The 15656-nt window shown below is 37.6% G+C and overlaps 2 protein-coding genes across 2 annotated transcripts; one reads left to right on the top strand and one right to left on the bottom strand.

Moving 5' to 3' along the window:
• Nucleotides 1-61: 61 nt before the first annotated feature.
• On the bottom strand, nucleotides 62-8217 carry LOC117289212 (TATA box-binding protein-associated factor RNA polymerase I subunit A-like). Its single transcript, XM_033770230.1, has 11 exons — nucleotides 8005-8217; nucleotides 7234-7402; nucleotides 6407-6570; nucleotides 5803-5867; nucleotides 5365-5467; nucleotides 4763-4925; nucleotides 3349-3446; nucleotides 2751-2903; nucleotides 1652-1863; nucleotides 1108-1268; nucleotides 62-622 (listed from the first exon to the last, which is right to left on the bottom strand). Exons 1-11 carry the CDS (start codon nucleotides 8056-8058, stop codon nucleotides 507-509), a joined length of 1458 nt encoding a protein of 485 aa, XP_033626121.1. The 5' UTR covers nucleotides 8059-8217; the 3' UTR covers nucleotides 62-506.
• A 264-nt stretch (nucleotides 8218-8481) lies between these two features.
• LOC117289204 (TAF6-like RNA polymerase II p300/CBP-associated factor-associated factor 65 kDa subunit 6L) lies at nucleotides 8482-15248 on the top strand. Its single transcript, XM_033770217.1, has 10 exons — nucleotides 8482-8702; nucleotides 9577-9663; nucleotides 10030-10180; nucleotides 10471-10527; nucleotides 10924-11021; nucleotides 11461-11634; nucleotides 11857-11981; nucleotides 12969-13101; nucleotides 13363-13491; nucleotides 13704-15248. Exons 1-10 carry the CDS (start codon nucleotides 8559-8561, stop codon nucleotides 14463-14465), a joined length of 1860 nt encoding a protein of 619 aa, XP_033626108.1. The 5' UTR covers nucleotides 8482-8558; the 3' UTR covers nucleotides 14466-15248.
• Nucleotides 15249-15656: the final 408 nt, after the last annotated feature.

The raw sequence follows: 15656 nt of genomic DNA, 5'->3' as shown, positions 1-15656 counted from the left end.
TTTATCCTTCAAAACCACAGTGAACAACTGGATGATGTTGAATGGTCAGACAGTAGGAGGGTTGACTGTGTAGTTTATCCTTCAAAACCACAGTGAACAACTGGATGATGTTGAATGGTCAGACAGTAGGAAGATTGACTGTGTAGTTTATCCTTCAAAACCACAGTGAACAACTGGATGATATTGAATGGTCAGACAGTAGGAGGGTTGAGTTGCATTCACTTCACGATACCATATTGCAGGCTGGCATAGTTTGTCAATCATTCAAAACCACAGTGGACAGTGGATGATATTGAATGGTCACCAGTGTAGGCTGGCAGAGTTCATTATTTAAAACCACAGTGGATTACATGAAATGGTCCAACCAGTAGGAGTGTTAATTGCATCGTGACATACACAAGCTAACCAGTCATTATTGCTGTGACGAAAATCCTGAGATTTTTTACAACTCCTGAGTTTTCTTGTGAGGAATCCGTTCGGAATAATGAACATTCCCTCAGCCCCTTCTATGATACCAAGTCATATTCTTCAAATAACTCAGCTGCATCCTCTAGGAGCTTGATGTATTTCGTCTCGTCTTTCTTCATGAAGTGCTTCTTCACAATGTGAACAAACTGTGATTCTGTGGAAAAGAATTGATACAAATAAATTGTTTACTTTGGGTCAATTTGGTCATACTGACAAACATTTGGTGTCAGAAATTTGTTTTTTATGTCTTGTCAGAGTTTTGTGTGCGAAAACAAAGTAAATATAAAAATTGTTTTTGTTTAACGCGAATCCCTGGAAACTGATGCTACCATAGATCGAGCAGCCGCAAAAACGTAGAGAAAATTAAATTGACAAGTATCTTTCAACCTGCCAATGAGTGATCAAGAGTGTAGAGTGTGTTTGTGCGTGTGTCGTTGCAGATCATCCTTGCACATCCTTGACTCCAGTTCTGATGGCATAGTCATTGGTGGCTACAGCTACGGCTATGACCATTGCTAAGGGTGTTGCTGAGGATGTTGTATACTTCAATGCACGATGACACAGACATCTGGCCTTAGTCGTAGCTGTACCCGCCGATTGGAACACATCATTACATTGATCACAAAGTCATTGACTAACCTGGGGTGTGAAGGAAAATAGCAACCAAAGCTTTCTGCAAGACCACTTTCTTATTACTCTTGAGTAGACCTTGAGCTGACTTGACATCAAAGTGGTAAGATGGCCACCAGTTTCTCATGCTCCAACAATCCTGAGCTGCTTTGATAGCGACAGTATCCTGTCTAAAAGATCCAGAGAGAAACAGCAAAATAAAAATCATTGAACCATCACCAAACCACAACCTTCTTACTCCACTTACTCTATGCTTACTCCAAGTAATAACAAAATTGTAAAGCGCTTATCTATCTATGATCAACCATAATATTCCAAATCAATTAAGAGAGCAAACATTACAAGATACTTAGATTATCAAATTATTCAGGGAATGTAATTAAGAACACATTAAGGAGAGATCGGCAAACTAACAAAAAACAAGTGGATAAAACACAATATATCTCTGTAAATCCCAGTCATGAGACATCTTTACATGCTACTTTGTATGGCGGGGTTCCAACAGCACCCTAAAATCTTGTAGTTTATTATCATTTGTAAATATATTTCTCACCTCCGAAATACCTTTGTAAGGTGTTTTGAAAGAATCTTCCAGGGTTTTAGCTTCTTATACCAGTACGGATAGTCCAACATATTGAATAGTGTATTGGTGAATGCATGGATTCTTTCGTTGTGTTTCTTTTTCTTCTTTGATTTGACTGCCAGCTGCTGGAGACGCACAAGCTCTAATGCAAGTGGGTCCGAGGGAACTCTTCTCACAAACTCCTAGAATTATAAAAACAAACAAAAAGAAACCAACATTGCATTAACCAGTCAAGATCAGATGAAGTGTATGCGGAATCTTCACACATAATTGTTTTGGACACACGACCAGAAATCAAGTAAACACACTTTTGTGAAGTACTCTGGGAATACTTGAACATTAACATGCACTGACATTCCCTTGTGTAACACTCATTGTGTAACACTCATTGTGTGACACTCATTGTGTAACACTCATTGTGCAACACTCATTGTGTAACACTCATTGTGCAACACTCATTGTGCAACACTCATTGTGCAACACTCATTGTGCAACACTCATTGTGTAACACTCATTGTGTAACACTCATTGTGTAACACTCATTGTGTAACACTCATTGTGTAACACTCATTGTGTAACACTCATTGTGTAACACTCATTGTGTAACACTCATTGTGTAACACTCATTGTGTAACACTCATTGTGTAACACTCATTGTGTAACACTCATTGTGTAACACTCATTGTGTAACACTCATTGTGTAACACTCATTGTGTAACACTCATTGTGTAACACTCATTGTGTAACACTCATTGTGTAACACTCATTGTGTAACACTCATTGTGTAACACTCATTGTGTAACACTCATTGTGTAACACTCATTGTGTAACACTCATTGTGTAACACTCATTGTGTAACACTCATTGTGTAACACTCATTGTGTAACACTCATTGTGTAACACTCATTGTGCAACGACTTATTTCCCATGCAAATAAAGAACAAAGAATGCTAGAATTCATGCTTGAAATCTCCATTTTTCTGGGGGGGGGTTATTGTGTAGTAATCAAAATAAGTAACAGTAATTTGTGAAAGTTTTATAATTCACACAAATTATTCATGAATGCTACCTTGAGAATCTGCATCAGATTGCTTTCACTTCCATTATTGCGTTTGAGAAATCTGTAGAGGTATCTGAAGGCGTTGGGATTGTCTTGACACTGAGTGCAGTATTTCTCAAGGACCTCCTTGGCTTCCTCTATCTTACCCGTCGTCTCCAGTATCTAAAAGATATTAACGCCATCAAGATAAGAGGCATTGCGATGAAGTTTGTAAATGTTAATATTCAGAAAAGAAAAAGAGCAAATTACCTTACACTAGCACAACAAACATTGTACAGTACTTTTCAGATTTACCATAATCGTTTCATCCTTCGGATGGGACATTAAGCCATAGGCCTCGTGCAAAGAACCCAAATCGTGGAAGAGTAGAGGTTTACCCCCTGTTTCTGGTTCACATAGCAAGCACTGATGTTTACAGGTTTCCTCAGGCTTGCGAGCTAGTGATTAAGTTCAAGTATAAGACATCACTGGCTTCATTACCAGAAAAGTTATAATAATAACCTTCAAGACATTAGATTTGCAGAGAATTTGAGCCTTGCGTCGCAGTGATTTAAGCTTCAGATACTACTTGGAGATACTGCACTCTATGAAAGCAAACAGTGATTACCTCAACATGTTTAGTGATGAAGATATCCCACACTCCAGGTCTACCAGAGAGTTTTCCCAGGCTCACACAAGCTCTCCTCACCTCAAACTCTCCACTCTCTGCATGGGGAATGAATCATTTTCATTATCTGCTATTTACCACAGTACATGTGTGCGAAACTTTTATGAAATGATCACAGGATTATTTAAAGGCAGTGGACACTATTGGTAATTACTCAAAATAATTATTAGCATAAAACCTTTCTTGGTGACGAGTAATCGGGAGAGGTTGATGGTATAAAACATTGTGAGAAACGGCTTCCTCTGAAGTGCCATAGTTTTCGAGAAGGAAGTAATTTTTCAACGAATTTGATTTCGAGACCTCGGATTTAGAACTTGAGGTCTCGAAATCAACCATCTAAACGCACACAACTTTGTGTGACAAGGGTGTTTATTTCTTTCATTATTATCTCGCAAGTTCGATGACCGATTGAGCTCACATTTTCACAGGTTTGTTATTTTATGCATATATTGAGATACACCAACTGTGAAGGCTAGTCTTTGACAATTACCAATAGTGTCCACTGCCTTTAAGAGATTGGTAATTTTTTGTTTTTCAAATAATAAACAACAAGGGAACTGACTGGATAATTTGTATAATAATTTTGGGTTGACCTAAGAAAACTGACAAGAGTGGGACTGAAACCTGCAACCTTAGTATTGTTGTGTTGGCCCTCTATCAACTAAGCTATCTAGTCCTAAGTTGGCAGTCTTCCTGTTTTGACAATATCTTTGTTTTGGGTGCCAGTCAGTTTAATGTATCAGTCAGTTTGTTTGTTATTACAAGTTTAAGTGTCTTTGTATGAAGTGTTTGTATCAAGGCCAGTTTTAATTTACCCAGTGTGGGATAATACAGTTTTTATCTTGTATTATTTTATCCTAACTTTCTGTTCTGTACTACTCAGTAAAACATCTGCTCTAGAATGTCAAAGGTCATGGGTTTGGGTCATCTGATTCATATCAAAATATGCCAGTGGATTTCGTTCACAGAACTCAAGAAAGTACGTAGTATACAGTGTATTAATTTTGGTTTTTACCCATACACTGATGTGTGTTAGCACTGTATACTCGGTACTTTCCCGAGTCCTGTGAAAAAATATCACAGGCATGTTACTCGGGTGGGATTCGAACCCACGACCCTTGCAATTTTAGAGCAGTGTCTTACCAACTAGACTACTGAGGTTGCCCGGTAGCTAGAGGCAGTTCGAATCCTATGTTTTAACGATATAACAGATGTTAAATTTTTTACAGTGCTAACACACGTCAGTGTATGGGTAAAAACCAAAATGAGTACACACTGCTTACACACATCAGTGTACGGGTAAACCAAATAATATCTTCTATACAAGTTCATTAAAACGGAATGAATAACGGACCAGCTGTATCGGCCTCCTGACTCTCTCTGTCCACAGACTCGAAATTCTGATGCCATGTCATGTACTGTAGCATCCCCGAGTAGGAGTTGATCAACAACTCCCAGAACTTGGATGTCTTCGCATCCTCTTTCCGCAGTTTGGTTCGTCTGGAACGCTTGAAAGACTGAAGAATAAAAAATTGTTTTATCAATTGAGATTTAGAACCATATTTACAGAGCCTATTTCTGGTTTCAATTTTTAAATTCATAAAACACATTACTACAACAAGATTTGGGGGATTGAACGTAAACAGAATATCAGGACTATTCAGAAATTGTGACATCATATTCATGAAAGCAGTATTTGTTTGGAATGACAACTGGTCAGTAAAATAATTTCGGGGAGTCTTGTTTAAAAATTGCCTTTCTTTTTGCAGCGTGTCATGGCTGAACGGACAAGCTGTGATGTTTCTGATGCTTTTAAACACTGAATTAGCCAGCCGGACTGCTTGGAGATAACTTTAATAATAATAATAATAATAATATTAATTTGGATGGGTCCTTGGCTAGCATTTGGCCAGTGGACCACTGTTAGGATTGAACACTGCTTGTTGTGGTACCTACCCTGACTTCCAGATGAGCTTCTTTATATTGCTGTCTACTAAGGAGGTAAAACACCTTCTCCAATCTCTTCTTCTTCAGTTGTTTATTGACCCCTTCTAGTTTACTATCAACAACAACGGTATCAGTAGGGATTAAGATTTTTTTTTTTAAATCAAGTAATAATGCACAAGGAAAACTGACTTAGTAAATGTTAACAAAGTTTGGGTTGAACTAAGTAAAACTAAGATATTCACAAAACAAGGAACTGCCAACCCGAGGGCAAGATAGCTCAGTTGGTGGAGTGCTGGCATGTTTATCTGGAGGTTGCAATTTCAAATCCGACTCTTGTCAGTAAAAAATACCAGTATTGATATGGTTTTAATCCCACTTCAAGGAACAGACAAAGAACCAGATAATAAAAACAGTTGTTTATTATATAGGAAGATGAAAGTTTCTCACCTGTTGAACTGTTCAATCAAAGCAGGGTCTGATCCTGGATGACTGTATAAAATCTCCACACCACACTGTAAATAGAATAAGACACATCTTGACGGTTAATGATTGTTTTGTGTGAGGAAATTTTGTCACAGGCGGTGATAAACACAGGATCAGGCCTGATGCTTCATTTTTAAAAGGGAAAGGACACCAAGGTATTTTCTTCCTGGAAAAGGGCACCTCTATAAGGGAAACTGTAAACTTATTCAAACATTTATATGGGCACCAAGGCAATGACCAGGGGCAAGTTGAGAGGCAGTTGTCTCCATGAAGTATGGGGACTGCATGATAACCTTTAGGCAGGGTTGGGTTTGGCTTTTAAAACAGAGGTCATCACTGACAACAAGGTACGAAACCAGGAGCAAAAACTTTGTGAGGCAAATGAAATGACATCTCAACCCCTTGAGTTATAGATTTCAAGGAGCTTTTTGAAACAGCTACCAAATGCTAGATCAAAGAGCATCTTCGTGTCAGGATAAACAGCTGCTTCTTTTAACTAGGCAGATAAAACAATCTACCATTCATCATCTCTGCCTAACCAGTGTCCTCACATTAATATCCTCCTTACCTTCCATACATAATCTTCATACTGCTGTGTAGGGTAAAGGCACATCATTTCCACAGCATGACTTGCTTCATTCCATCGATGTGTTAGTAGACACTCCCTCAGGCAAGCTAGTAGCAAAGGGAGACCTGTCTTCTCTCCAACGCTAAATCTGTCTGTTACATTCTCTACAATCAAAGGAAATATTCACAGAGTATTTATCCAAATCATCATCAGAACTGAATGAAGAAAACAAATAAAAAGTAACTAAATATTGTTGTTATTCTCTTGTCAAGTTAGCCATCAGTTAACTGTTTATTTATCATTAAGTGTTCTGGTTGTGAAGCCAAGTTCTCCCAGAACTTATTCATTATACTACTGTACTAGCCAAGAAGCCAACAGAGAGAAGACATAGTATGAGGTTTCAGTTTTTGATGTGGGAGGAAAACTCCAGAGATTTGTTCCAGGGAAAAAGTCACTCAATCAGAAAGGGACAAAAACCATATTTATGCCATCAAAAGTATTCAAACTTAGTCAGGTAAAGAATTTTGGCTAAAGAAATAAGAGATCGGCTAAGATTATAGCGCAAAAAGTAGCTAAGCTGCAACCAAATTATGCTTACCAGAATAAGGTTACCAGCTAAACTCCCATGTCACAAGTACAATTTTTGACTGGTACCCTGCTAGCGCTAATGTTTGCTTAGCAGATTCTTATTGTTAAGAAAATTTCTAGGCTTAAGCAGCCATGAAGTTGGGCCAAGATCACAAAGGTAGCATTATTACTAAATACCACGAGCAGTTATTAATGGGGCTAATCCTAGGAAAACTTTCAGAAGAAACAACAAAAATCACTTTTTAGAAAGTCTTTGAGACCAGGCAGGTGTTCCTCCTCTTTTTCTTCTTCGTCTTCAAGGTTTCCAGGGTCATCAGAATCCAAGATTGACGTGTCTGATGTGTCGGCATCACTCACATCCTTAGATGCATCATTTATTGACTCTGCATCATGCAGTGTTTTTCCATCCTAGACAGGGGAAACAAAATTAAAATATTACAGATAATTTTAGTGAACATAAATATGTCGGCATCACTCACATCCTTAGATGCATCATTTATTGACTCTGCATCATGCAGTGTTTCTCCATCCTAGACAGGGGAAACAAAATAAAAACATTACAGATAATTTTAGTGAACATAAATATAATTATAACAAAAATTGGTTCAGCACTGGATTGATGATTTGGTAATCGATGTGACTTTCATTGGTATGTCAACAAATTATCATAAAATTATAATAAAATGATCTTAAACTGTACAGAGAGAGAGGCGCATCTCAAAATTTGCTCAGCTGTGAAAAAATGTACACTTTCATGTACCCTTCATTTTCAGGAAATAATATTTTAATCATGGCAACATTGAATTCAAATATTTGTCATTTTTTTATCTATTATTTCCCATCCTGTTGGTCTGTTGTAATGACTACGTAAGATGGTGGGCTGAGACTGATACCTTTTGTACGTGGATACCTACCTCCATGGTTTCAGTCATTGTCCCTAAATTTATTGGGGAACATTTCACATTAATTTTTCATGTCAAATTATAATAACAATATGTGAGCTAGCTTACCGTTTGAAAATCATCACCACTCGATTCTTGGTCTTTCGATTTGTCCATCGTCATCTAAACAAGTAATCATTCAGACACTGAGAAGTTAGAACCGTTCAAGTGCGAAGTTGTTTCAAAGAAAACATTTAACCATTGAACCGATTAACAACAAACAAACTGGCTGTGTAAAGATTTCGGGAATTACCCCCATCCATGCGGATCACAAAATGTAAACACGTGTGAGAGCCAGGAAGTAGTTTATGACTTGCGCCCTCAACTGACGGTAGAGTTCATTTTATGGAAGGAAATTCTAGAATATTATTTTGGGGTGACTTTGTAAAACAATAGCTTAAGTTTAAATTGATAAAATTAATTAATAGATTATGCTCTTAAGTTTTAAGTTTTGTTTTTACATTTTTTAAAATACCCTTCTGATTTATTTGACATTTGTGATGTGTTCTATTATTTTACCTTCTTTATAATGGAATCTACCTTTCTCTGAAAACAAAATGGCTGCCTTCATTTGTCATTCTTGATTTCTATCCGGGAGCCAAAAAGCAGCTAGCAACTGAAACATGGCAGAAGATAAAAAGTTTGTGGTGCTATCAACGGATTCAGTAAAAACAGTAGCGGAGAGTGTTGGTATTGGCAGTTTATCTGAAGAGATTGCTGGGATGCTGGCAGAAGATGTGTGCTACAGATTACGTGAAATAACTCAGGTAACTTGACTTGCCGTTCCATAATTTTGAATGCTTTGCATGTTGCATTGCATAGGCCTAATTAAGAGTTTGACGAAATGCGCTATTGTTAACATTGTAACAATAACATTATGTTTCAGGATTTGACCCCTTGGAGCGGGAATGTGATTGAGACACCATTTAACCCCTGGCCGTAAAATATGTGAACATTCTGCTTTCATAACGATTGTTGTGTTAGTTACTGTACAGTTTTATTTTGAACTGAACTGAACTGTTGTTTGGCGCAATCTTTGAAAATTGCAATGTTTTGACATTCGCGCAAACCAATGTTGAAATTTGCATGCGCAGAGGCCATTTTCAAAGATAGTGGCGAACACACTCTATTCTCCCTACTACTCTAGAATCTAGGATTCAATACAGTTCAACTCGTTAAAAACTTATTAAAAACAACAGTTCTGAGACATAATTTAGAATTTTATGTATAGTGAACGGTTTGGACCATAAATTTTCATGGCTGTTGTGAGAATGTTGTTGTGTATGGATGGATGAGTGGAAAATGTTGATTTTGTTATTTATTAAAAAATAAAACAACTTGTTTACATATATTTTTAAATTAATGCAAGCAAAAAAGATCTTAAGTCTTAGATGGTAACTATCCATACCATTTTATATTGCTTTCATACTTATACAAATAAGACAAAAGGGAACTTCTTTAAAAAGTAACATTATAAGTTATTATATTTGATGTTAATATTGTTAGCATCTTATTAGTGTTTTTTTTTCCCCTTATTTAACATTGCTTTATTCTTTGTTAGTCTTATTTTAATTATAACTTTTCGCTTCTATAATCTATTTGTAAAAGTAATATTTTGTTTTAATAATTTTTTCCTTGCAGGCAAGCACCCAGTTTATGAAGCATGCTAAACGCAAACGTCTGAATGTTGAAGATTTCAACAAAGCACTGCGGTGGAGTGACGTGGAGGTAAGAATGGAATGAGACCATCAGGGAACGTTGCAATGGCCTCACATATTCTCAACCACCAACAGAGAAAAAGAGAAAGACAAACCCATTCCTTACCCTTATTGCCACCAAGGATAGCCGACAGTGTTTACCCTAAATCTTTCAGTCAAAAGGAAGCCGCACCAGCTGGTCATTTCACTAGTCTGCCAATCTTTTTACGGGTCCAATGGGGTAGGACATTTAAGTCGAGTACAGAGTAATAATTTAGTTGTAATTCTGAAGCTTCACAATATTACACCTCAAATATTATTCTGTTCTTTTGATTTTATTTGGTATCCTCTCTAAAATCATTCTTTTTTTGTGTTATCTTTAAAAAAAATATTACAGCCAGTACATGGCTATGGATCCCCTGACCCTGTGACCTTTGTGCCCATCAAAGATTCTGAGCTATTCTTTGCCGAAGATAAAGAGATCAACTTGACGGATATTGCCACAGACAATAAAATACTGTCAGGATCTGGCAAGACGTCAGTCAAAGGTAAACAAGATTTTGTTAGAACTAAATGTTGTTAAAATTTGAGGAAGAAATTTTCCTTAAAATTACTGATACTGATCCGATATTATTAGAACATTCCATCACTCTCTGATTGTAATGCTGAATTCAAGCAGATACAAACAAAATACAGTTTTATACAGTCCACAATCCACCTGTGTTGCATCAGGCATGGCTAAATGAAATTTTATTTCCATCCTTCCAAGTTTGAAATTCTACCTATAGAATGTCTGTAAGAGCAGCTAGATAATTTATTTCTTTGGATTTGTTTGCAGCATCTTGGGTTTCTATTGAAGGAGTTCAGAAACCATCCGGATCTCAGGCTAGTGCAGGTACGTCATCAATTAGAGGCCGTTCAGAATTGTCAATGTTTAATAATTAATCATTGAAAAGAAATAACTGAAACGGAGAGACTTGTAATTTTTGTCCCCAAGGACTTTGTCTTTATGGAAAATGGGTGCATCACAAAATTGTTTTTGACATTGGAGCCCCTCTTCAACACTGCACAGCCCAAACAACCCTGCTTGACTAAGTGTTATGCATGTCAATGTTGTTGGAGTCAAAATGTGTGGGTGTGGAGTTCCCATAAACTGAAGGATTTTGATTTGGGAGATCCCTTTACCTGAACATCTGTTGGCGAGTTTGGCTCCCAGGATTTTTTGTTACGAAACAAGTATTGAATAAGCAGAATTTAACTTGTAAATATTGCACACTTTTTATCTCATCAGGCGTCACCCACAATATTCAAAGTCTGACGTCCAATCTCCAGCAGTATTATAAAGATGTTACCAAGGCGATCTTTGATTTAGATGACCATCAGATGGAGGTAAAGCCATGTTTAGGATTAAATTTAGGATGTTAAGTTTGCTTTTTGAGGTTGCCATGGTTCCATGACCAGAAATGTATAAATATACTTTGAATGAGCAGAGTTATCAGGCAAGAAATTATAGTTTGAGATGAAGGAGGGTGTACTGTACTGTAAGTCCTTTTATTATCAGGGCCCCATTTCATAAAGCTGTTAAGCAGAAAGTAAAGCTTAGCAAATTTTTTGCTTAGCAATAAATAAGTGAGGCACAGTTGCAAGAATGTTTTTGTTTTTTTACATTGAAGAAAACTCATTTATCCTTATCAAAATGTATTAAACTATGAAATTTTGGCATCAAGATTCTTCTGTTCTTAGCTCATATTTGTGCTTACATGCTTAATGAAATTGAGCCCTGATCTTTTATACTTTAAAGATGCTGTGTTTGTGTTCACCATTACAGATAACTCTCATTGATCTGAGGAAGAACACCAAGATATCCGGACTGTTGCCATACTTAGTCAACCTTGCATCTTGTGGTATTAAGATGGTCAGTCATGACTTGGGCCAGTTGACACGTCTTCTGCAGCTTGTGGATGCTCTTATTCATAACCAGTCCTTGTACCTCGGACCGTATGTAAGTACTCCGCTAATCCTCCCACTATTGGGGTGTTTCTCAAGCCAACCAAACCATACTTCATTGTGCCACGACAGTTTCATTTTGTGGCACACACATGCTAACAACGCTTAATGAATTATGTCTTTCAAATTCGGATGAGCAGGGTTTGAAAAAAATGTGTTTAAGTATTGCAATCGTCCTAAGTTCTCACCTCTTTATTTATGTTTTTCTTTGCAATAGCTTGTGCAACTGATATCCACAGTGATGTACTGTATACTAGAACCTCTAGCTGTCTCCATCAATCCATTGAATGACCACTGGGCCCTAAGAGACTATGCTGCCAGATTACTCTCTAAAATACTCAGGTATTTATACATATAGGCATATATATTTGTTTCTGTCCATTTTATGAACAAATAGTTTGAAAACCACTGATTTAGGAGTTGTTTGAATACTATGTATATGTAGTAATTGCTGTGTCAATAATGAATAAAAAATGCTTGAGCTTGTTGAAAACAAAATCTGCAACAAGAGTTGCTAAGTATTCCTCTCACTGGTAAAAATCAAATGTTTTCGATCTCAGGCTGTGCTCCATGGTCATATGGGTCGGTGTGGCTTGCTGTTCTTGCATGCCTGCAGCTCGAACCGTTGGAGCCATGTCCTTCGCAATTCAGCTTCTCAGCTGCTAGTTAGGATGATCAGCCTCACAAAATACTCATTTCATTAGATCTTATATAAGCCTTCAGGTTTGGGTATTGTGGTTGTGTCTGAAGTGCCGGCTTTGGCAGTGGCTTTGGCTTTAACATCCAAAAGCCGGGCCCGTAGCCTCAGTCAAAATTGCTTGATTCTAACTCGGCTTAAACCACTTATTCTTGGCTCCTTTTCATGAAGCTGAAAAGCAAACAAATTCACTTAAAGGAACACGTTGCCTTGGATCAGTGGAGTTGGTCTTTGAAAAGCGTTTGTAACCGTTTTATATAAAATGCATATGGGTAGAAAGATGTTTAAAAAGTAGAATACAATGATCCACACACATTTGCCTCAAAATTGCGTGGTTTTCCTTTTACTTTGAGAACTAACACAGTCGGCCATTTAAGGGAGTCAAAAATTTTACTCCCATAAATGGCCGACCGCGTTTGTCGACGAGGTAAAAGGAAAACCACGTAATTTCGAGTGATACTTGTGTGGATCACTATATTTTACTTTTAAAATATCTTTCTAATCATATGCAATTTTATAACAAACGGTTAAAATACGCTTTTCAAAGACCAACTCGACCGATCCAAGGCAACGTGTTCCTTTAACACATTGCTCCTCTTTTCTTACACACTGACTTTCAATTAATTTTGCAGATCCTCAACTGAGATTGTAGGCCGATTTAGACACCAGCTCTTAGCCACATTGAAGGAAGTTTTAAGTGACCCAGCAAGGCCACTTTGTTCACACTATGGGGCTGTTGTGGGACTGTGTGCTCTTGGGACTAGGGTAAGGGTCTTTTAAAAGCTCTTGAATTTATAGTTAGGTTGCAGTAACACTAGGTGGTAATATTTGTTGCTGTGGTCATTGTAAATTTAGTTTTTTGTTGTTTTTTAGAGTTTTTAGAAATGTTTGTATTTCTAAATGTTTTTCTGTAATACAAAAAATTAGAAAAAAGTTTATAAAGCTCTGTATTTAAAACACAATTCAGCCTTTCGCTGCGAAGTTTGAATGTTTTAATAAATCATTAATAATAACGATAATTTACAGGCGGTGGAGGAGGTGTTTGTGAGTCAACTGTTCAGCTATTGGCCGACTCTTCAGCAAGTCTTGGAAGATACTTCAATCTCTAACTCACAGGTCAAGGGAGATGGTCACAAGGTTCATGGAGCCATTCTGGTAAATTTGTTATTTTGTGTTATCATTTCTCAGATTAAAATGTTTTTGTGAACATGTTTCAGAACCAAATTACTTCAAATGGAATCTTTTCAAAAAAATAATTCATACTGAAAACAGCTGCAGTGCTTCTCAGTTTTATGGTCATTTATTTTTGGAGTACTTACCAGTTTATGACCCTACCTTAAACAAAAACACTCATCATCTCTTCCCAGGCTGCGGCTGAAATGCTCCTGAGAGCAAGGCAAAATCAACCCATCTTGGAGGACTCTGACCATCCAACCTTTGATCAGTCCCCTAACACCAGCCCTGATCATCAATCAGACTTTCCCTTCGGTTCAGCCAGCCATCTCGTCCATCTCAGCAGCAGTGGCGTTAAGAGCAATGCCGACAAAGATGAAACCAAACCACAAAAGACATACACTGTTTCCGAGCTGTATAATGAACTCTACGAGTACCTCGGCGACAGCCTTACTCTTAGGATATATCCTTCTGAGCTCGCGGAGGAGCAGCCTGTCGAGGAGCCACCAAAAGATATTGATCTAATGCGACTGCTGAATGCGGATTCTCACAATGAGCATCTTCATGGAGGAGGATCGCTGAAGCTCAACAGACAAAAGCATCCCAACAGACCACGCCTTCTCTCTGGAGGAACAGGTAGAGAGGGGCTCCGCCCGCGCCATGGTAAGACACCAAAGAAGGTCCGTGGGCGAGCTGCCTGTCTCAAGGATGCCTTCCCTTTAGCAAAGACAATCAAGATACACAAGTCTGATTTCACAACACAGTTGAGCGTTCCTGGACACTTGGCAAGTTTGCGGACCAAGGGCTCATCTGAGAGTAGTGGGGCAATACCCTCGTGGTTGACAAGTAACTCTGATGTATGGAAGATTAACATGAGGATGCCTTTGTACGGGAAGAGGAGGTTAAGTGGAGGTCATTATCAAAGAACTGTGAGCGACTTGAGTGCTTGCTTGTAACATTCTTGTGAGCATAATCATTGGGATGAACTGTACATGTAAAACTACTATTACTCACGTGAAAATGTTAACTTTTCTGTCCATTATACCAGAATCTTGGTATTAGGATATCAGTTATCTTTAGGTGAACTGTTAATGTACCTAGGTTCAGTTAAAGATGCTAGGTCCACTTTTTGGCTGATTTGACCCTACATTTTTTAGTTTCCAGAAAGGCATGAACTTTATCTAACTGGTAGGTGATTAGTTTATGATAAATAATTGTAAAAACAAGGAATTATTTGGGCAAAAATTAACTGGATAATCAATTAACTTTCAAATTGAAGCTACTTGCTTTTTATTTTTTATATTATTCAATCATGTATTTTAGATTTAATGAGGTCAGTTATTTCAGTGCTGAAGATAGTCTTGACCTCAAGACCGGTCTTGAACAACAGCTTTATTTAAACGGCAGTGGTTATTTGCGCAAACTTGCCAAGCACAGAAAGTTTTGCTTAGCAGAAACAGGTTGTCAGCCAACATTCCACAAGGTTTACATTGTTGCCACTGGTGCTGAACTTATTTGTTGCTTAGCAAAGAAATTTGCTGGGAGCATTTTCTGCTTAACTGCTTAATGAAGTTGAGCCCAACCAGTGGTTTATAAACTGGTTGCAGATTTTACAAGATAGCTTGAAAATGTGGGGAAAGTGGAAAATGTTAATAAGAGCTTGGCCCGTGGACACTATTGGTAATTGTCAAAGACCAGTCTTCTCACTTGATGTATCTCATCATATGCATCATGAAATAACAAACCTGTCAACATTTGAGCTCAATCGGTCAACAAAGTTGCGGATAATAATGAAAGAAAAAGCACCCTTGTCACCTGAAGTTGTGTGCTTTCTGATGCTTGATTTCGATACCTCAAATTCTAAATCTGAGGTCTCAAAATCAAATTCGAGGAAAATTACTTCTTTCTCGAAAACTACATACTTCAGAGGGAACCGTTTCTCACAATGTTTAATACCACCAACCTCTCCCCATTACTCGTTACCAAGTAATGTTTATGCTAGTAATAATTTTGAGTAATTACCAATAGTGTCCACTGCCTTTAAATGCAGAAATTTTGCTGATGAGCTTTCTGCCCGGCAGGTGCTTAGCTTCTTTTTGTGCTTAAAAGCAGCTCAATTGCTTTTGCCAAATTGTGATTTATTTATT

Source organism: Asterias rubens, chromosome 1 (genome assembly GCF_902459465.1).
Source record: "Asterias rubens chromosome 1, eAstRub1.3, whole genome shotgun sequence".
Lineage (NCBI taxonomy): Eukaryota > Metazoa > Echinodermata > Asteroidea > Forcipulatida > Asteriidae > Asterias > Asterias rubens.
The sequence above is the reverse complement of the archived record's forward strand: the minus strand, read 5'-3'. Positions and strand labels throughout refer to the sequence as shown.